Source organism: Hevea brasiliensis, chromosome 3 (genome assembly GCF_030052815.1).
Source record: "Hevea brasiliensis isolate MT/VB/25A 57/8 chromosome 3, ASM3005281v1, whole genome shotgun sequence".
Lineage (NCBI taxonomy): Eukaryota > Viridiplantae > Streptophyta > Magnoliopsida > Malpighiales > Euphorbiaceae > Hevea > Hevea brasiliensis.
The window spans coordinates 89,489,063-89,495,761 of NC_079495.1; the positions used below are offsets into that span (position 1 = coordinate 89,489,063).

The 6,699-nt window shown below is 29.2% G+C and overlaps 1 protein-coding gene across 1 annotated transcript; it reads right to left on the reverse strand.

Moving 5' to 3' along the window:
• Nucleotides 1-4,097: 4,097 nt before the first annotated feature.
• LOC110645320 (premnaspirodiene oxygenase) lies at nt 4,098-6,086 on the reverse strand. The gene is made up of 2 exons (XM_058144042.1): nt 5,048-6,086; nt 4,098-4,907 (listed from the first exon to the last, which is right to left on the reverse strand). The coding sequence occupies exons 1-2, from the start codon at nt 6,017-6,019 to the stop codon at nt 4,248-4,250; spliced, it is 1,632 nt and encodes a 543-aa protein (XP_058000025.1). The 5' UTR covers nt 6,020-6,086; the 3' UTR covers nt 4,098-4,247.
• Nucleotides 6,087-6,699: the final 613 nt, after the last annotated feature.

The window sequence follows — 6,699 nt, forward strand, 5'->3', positions numbered from 1 at the left end:
TCCGTTACTCTAAGTAAATAAGGATAAAGTCCTATGCTATCTAAATTATTCTGGATGAACAAAGTTCCTGGCTAGGATTGATAAACTTAATAAAAAAAGAGTTTTTGATAGGAAAGTCTCATTAATCAAGAATTGAATTTGGATAAGGAAATATGATTCAAAGCGGTTAGAATTTGACATGAACCATGACCCTAACTAGAATCGAAACTTTGTAACGTAGAAACCTTAGTGCATGTTATGCATGATTCATGTTATGTATGATTAAGATTCTAAGTAAAGAGATGATTATTTCATCACTAGCTGGGAAATGATGATACACTATGTTAAATGTCAATAATGATTTATGAGAATGAAGAGTTAATTGGGAATTACAATGTAGATATGAAATAGTTCCAATGATATTAAAAAGTTAATGTCATTCTCATTGCTTATGAACTTAAGAAGTCACACACAGACAAGAACTAAGAGATCAAGATTTAAATAATTTAATTAATTAATTAAATGATTTAATTAATTAAATGATTTAATTAATTAATTAATTAAATTAATGAATTTAGTTTTGCAATAAAATTACAAAAGTTTATAGCATGACTTGAAACTAGATTTAAAGAAATGGGTAAAAAAGGAAGAAAATACAAAGTCGATTGAAAGTTATATAGGATGTAGCCTAGGCATGTCGCAGCCCAGTGCAAGTGTTGTGTGGGGCTTACAAGGAGGCATGGGACATGCTAAACCCAGATAAATGTTGCATGTGATATGTCATTGAGAGAAAAAAGATGTGAGTGAGTTTTTAATATCTCTTAACATATATTAATATGAGTTGACATGAGGTGACATGTGATGTCATATGTCATCATAAGAAGATGATATATCAATTGATGGAAAGGAAACAAAAGTAAAAGCTTTTTTGATAAGGGACAACTTTGTCTCCACAAAAGAAAAGATTCATTTTCAATCACTTGCTTTAAGGATTGGAAATCTCTAAAAGTTAGAGATTTCCTCTTCAATTTAGGGATCCCATATCCCTAAAGCATAAAAGCTACCAAAATTCCTCATATTCTTCCTCAAGTTTTCTCTTAACCTCCATAGCCAAAAGCTTTTTCCTTTTCTAAGCCACTCAAGAGACATTTGAAGTTGTTATTCTTAAGTTAGCAAATTGAGGAAATTGTTTCTTCGATTACCTAATGAAAACAAAAGAACCATAAACCCCTTTGAGCTTGCTTGGTCGACGCAAGGGAGAAGCTCTACAAGAGAAGAAAGGTTCAAATATTGAATCATATTGACTATGAAGTTCGTGTGAACGGATTTGAGAGCCGACATTTAGAGGCTTGACTACCCATAAAAAGTGTTAAATTATGATTCTGCATCTTCTTAGGTAAAGTCCCTAAAATTCACTTTAAGAGCTTTAGGCTTTTGTTTCCTGAGATGCAAAATGAGATTGAGGACTTGTTTCTAGTTACATGAGATGTAACTTGTGTTTTTTTATAACAGCTTGCGTGTAAAATGGTAATAGCATGAGATACATATAACTTAGGCTAAATAAAAAATTTTAAAATTTCCAATATGTAAGTCTTACCTTCAATTGTTACTTTAATAAATTATAGAAAAAAAAAGAGACTTTTTTAGCACAAAATTTAACACATCCTATCGTCTTAGTAAACATTGAAAACGCCGCTTAAATGGCATTTTCAACGTCAAATTTTTTTTTAATTATTAATAAAAGAAAAACAGAAAAATGCAGCATAAATAGAATGACTCCATTTTGCACGGCTCTCTCTCATCGCGTGTCTTCGGTTCTTCTTTATTCTCTAAAACTAATCAATATTACAAATATATAATTTATTTGGAAGAATATTGCATAATTTTGTTAGGCACATGCTGGTCAAAAATCTCAACCTCCATTGCTAGCTAGGTGCCATTTTTAGTACTATTTTAAAACACAAGTTTAAAATCTATAACATGTGAATAACATGTTAATTAAAATTCGATTCATGTTTATTGTAATATGACATTGCTAATATATTTAGGTTTTATGATTAATTCAAATCCAATTGATAATTAGACTCTATTTATTTTATAGAAAAAATTAAAAAAATATTTTCTATATTTTTTAACAGTTTGAGATATTCATAAAAATTGACTAATAAAAAAATATTTTTTTAATAAAAAAATTAAGCAATTTTCAAAAAAAAAACTTTACTTTTTCAAGGGAGAAAGTCATTTTTTAAATTTTAATAATCTTATTTTTTTTATATTTTAACAATCTTATTAAAATATAAAAATATAAATACAAAACATGAGTCATTGCAATTAAATTGCAATCAAATAATGAAAAATATTTTCATAAAAATTAAAAAAATAATTTGCATGAAAATTTTTTTTCATATATAAGTTATTTTTTACAAAATAAATGAAAATTTAATATTAATATTTAAAAATATATAATGGAAAAAAATTAATATTGTAATAATCAAATTGTACTAGATTAAATTTATTTCAATATTTTGATATAATTTTATTTTTTATTAATAACTAAATTAAGAATTATATTGTACCAAATTATATTGAATACTAAATAAAGGAATCAAAACTAAACTCAATTTTATATTTTTTTGTATTTTTTTAAATTATTATATAATTTTGATAAATATAAATATTAAGTGATATATTTACTTTATATATATGTATATATTAAAATACAATATTTAAAAATATTATAGAATTGATTTTGATTCATATTTTATGATGCAATATATTCGCATGCTTATGTGGAATCAGCTGCAGCACATGTGTATATACATTATGAATACATTAAATTTTTTTTTCCAAAAAAAATTTAAAAGTAAGCTTATGCGGTAATTTTAAATAGAAAAAAAGTTATTTTCGGAAGAACTCATTTGTTTTTTGGAAAGCTCTGATTGGAATATGTTGTTGGAATTCTCTGTTTGTTTAAAATAGGCACCAATGTTGAAAATTGGAACGGTCACTCGGAGGAGTCAATCAGGCGCCAAAGCAGACCGCCTTTTAACTTGACTTCTCTTCATTTTTAACGTCACTTTTTTTTTTTAAATCATTTAGGCTTATTTAATTTTGATATAATTTTTATTGGTTATCTCTTAATTTTGAGAAGAATTTCACTCGCATCTTTTATTATTATTTTATTACAACAAAACTTTTAAATTTTAAAAATATTATACTACAATCTTTCTCATCATAATCTAATTAAATTTTTAATAAGATGCTTACACAATATAATTATATGTTAAAAAATAAAATAAAAGAGAAAAATATTACGTAGAAAAGAGAAAATATATGTGAACGCATATGTTAAGAATAAGGGAAAAGGAATCTGATTTGTAAGAAGAAATTATGGTAAAAAAAAATGTGATAATTATTTTTTTATTTTATTTTTTAATAGTGATTTTAGTGTAAAATTTTCAAAGTGATAAAATTTTATAGTAATAAAATAAAAATGAAAAACAAAAGTATGAGCCTTTAAAGTCAAGACGTGATGATAACAATTACCCTTAATTTTGTCCACTACTGCTAATAATGTAATTATTTTATTTTATTTTATTTTGATACCTACAAGGAAGAGCAGTGGACAAGTCAAATAAAACCCAATAAATAAATATATTTATGGGCAAATATTCAAACTCCAAAAAAAAAGTATTGGTTTGAGCATGGAAAATGGAAATATTAAGTTGGCAAACTTGACTTCTAAGAATACTACAATAAAATATTGTGGTGGCTTTCCAAGGTAATTGCCACTTATTTTCTCTTTAATTAACTAAGAATTGTTTTGTTTATCAATGCCTGCTTTAGTTTGTCAAAAATAATGCATATGCTTTTGATGAAAATATCAATTCTAATATCTAAGTTGGTATAAGAAATGTTAGTCATTGCTGGCCAGCGTCTACTGATTGATGTGTTTAATTAATAATTTAAAGAGCTTAATATAGGCTTTTTGGCCAAATAGTTTACAAATTAATAAATTAACAATTAACTAATTAAGGGAGGATTTTGTTGAGATTCAATTGCATTGCAATATCCAAGTTGATCCTACTTTTCAATTGCTTTTCAAATTAAAATAGAAATGAAGTGAAAATAATATTTATTTCCAAGTAATATAACAATTAATTAGTTAAACAATGTAGATTTGCCGCCTCGCAAGTTTCAAATACATACATTATGTATACAATCAAGTGAAGGAAGTTGTAAGGGAATTGAAAATTTTTCTGGATCCTTTAACTGAGAACTTCTATGGCCTCCAAGTTTTGGCTAGATTCATCCTTTGAGGTATTGTGAGGAATGGGAATCAGCTGCAAACCATTCTTTCTTCCAACTGTGGCTCCAAAGGCTTCTGTCATGTCTAAATTTTCTGGTGTGATTCCATTTGGCAATTTCCAATCAAAATGGTAAAGTAGCCTTGCCAGAGGAAGCTCCATATTTGCCAGACCAAATGCTATGCCTGGACAAATTCTTCTTCCAGCTCCAAATGGGATAAACTCAAAATCCATCCCTTTAAAATCCACTGAACTGTTGATGAATCTTTCTGGTTTAAAAGTGTCAGCTTCAGGCCAAGTCTCTGGATCTCTCCCTATTGCCCAGGCATTGACAATGATCTTGGTTTTCACAGGCAATTCATACCCATCAATAATACATCTTTCTGTGCTTTCTCTTGGAAGTAACAAGGGTGCTGGAGGATGAAGCCTTAGAGTTTCTTTTAGTACTAATGGTAAGTACTTCAATTGCTGAACGTCAGCTTCACGGATTGTTTTCTTCCCCTTAAAAGCTTGCCTAACTTCATCCTGTGCTTTCTTCAGAATTCTTGGATTTTTCATCATTTCTGACATAGCCCATTCTACAGTTGTTGAAGAAGTGTCTGTTCCAGCAATGAACAAATCCTGTATAAATTGCAAGAGATTTTCCACAAGTTAATTTCAAACATTTATATATATATATATATATATATATATATATATATATATATATATATATATATATATATATATACATGACCATGACACTAAAAACAAGCACTAACCAAAATGACAGCTTTGAGGCTGTTGGATGTGACAGGACACTGAAGTCTGCCACTTCCTTGAAGCTTTAGGAGAACATCAACAAGGTCTTCTTTCTCTGATTCAAGTTCACTGCTACTTTTGTTCATCAATTTCTTCTTGTGTTCATCTATGATATTACCGAAGACCCTGCCCAGTTCGTCTCGAAGTTTCTCTAATTTGCCTTTGACCCCACTGATTACGTGAAGGAACTCTATAGAAGGGTATACATCAGCTATACCAAAACCTCCTGCCAATGTTGTTGCTTCCTTGGTCAGGGCTATGACTGCTTCCTGATCTTTGCATTCGTCTCCAAATGCTGCTTTGCAGGTTATGTCATTAGTCAGCTGGAAAATTTTTTCGCTGAAATTGATTACTTTCCCTGCAGACATCTGAACGTAGTCAATGAGTTTTGAGACCTCAACTTCGCGAATAGAAGAGAATGATGCAACCCTCTTAGGCCCTAAGAGTTCTGTCAAGCTAATTCTTTTCATCTGCTTCCAGTATTCACCTAGTGGAGAGAAAGCAATGTCTTGACCACCATATGTTACGATTTTAGATGCAAGAAGTTCTGGCCTCTGTGCAAAGATAAGATCATGTGTCTTCATCACCTCTTGAGCCATTCTTGGGTTTGATACAACAACTGCAGAAATTTCACCCAGTTGCAGGTGCATGAGGGGTCCATATTCCCTGGCTAGTTCTGCAAGAGCATGATGTGGCTGTGCACCTGCCAAGTTGAGCAGGTTTCCAATAATAGGCAGTTTGACAGGCCCTGGAGGCAGTCTTTTAGGTAAGCTCTCAGCAGTAGCTTCAGTTTTCTGGCAATAAATTTTCATGCGAACAGGAACAGAAGGAGGATTAAAATGGACAGACACGGTGGAAGCTGGAGCTCCCACCTTTGTTGGGGACAAAGCAAGTACTCCCATCTTTGAAGGTGAGAAAGATAGAGATCCCATGTTTACAGAGAAGAAGTGAAGAGGTTAATTGGGTTAATTTTAACTTCTCTACCCTGGAAAGATTTCCTGATCAGTTGCCATTTTATATGCGGTATTGAAAGGGTCCATTTGTTGGAAATTTCAACTTTCAAATCATCCACCATCACCTTGTTGGAAATTTCAACTTTTTCCAAATAAAATATTATTGCAATTGTTATGATTGGAGTTGCTTTTCCAAGTGAGGAGAAGAATAATATAATATTCTACAGTCACACTTGTTTCTTAGCCGCCAGTATGATTTTTTACGTACTAGGTCAAAATCTATGAGCTCGCTGTGATCCGCATTTGACGGATGATAAAAAATATTTAGAAAAAAAAAATTTTAATTTTTATATTTTAATAAAATTAATTATTTAATTATCATATTTTAAAAAATATATTATTTAATTTTTATATTTTTATTAAATTTTTTAATTTTTTCATTAAAATTTTTTATTCATCAAGTTAAATTATTATTTAATTTATTTATTTATTTTAATAAAATTAATCAATCGATTTTTATAATTTTTTAAAATATATTAATTAATTTATATAATTTAATTTTATTAATTTTTTAATTATTTTTATTATTTTTTTTATATTCAAATTATATTAACTCTTTCTCTCTGTTTCTTCTCTCTGCACTCACAGCCTTTCTTCCT

Coding starts and splice junctions, on each gene's coding strand:
- LOC110645320 (XM_058144042.1), bottom strand. CDS start 6,019: ATGGGATCTCTATCTTTCTCACCTTCAAAGATGGGAGTACTTGCTTTG. Junction 4,908..5,047: donor GCCTCAAAGCTGTCATTTTG/GTTAGTGCTTGT, acceptor CAATTTATACAG/GATTTGTTCATTGCTGGAAC.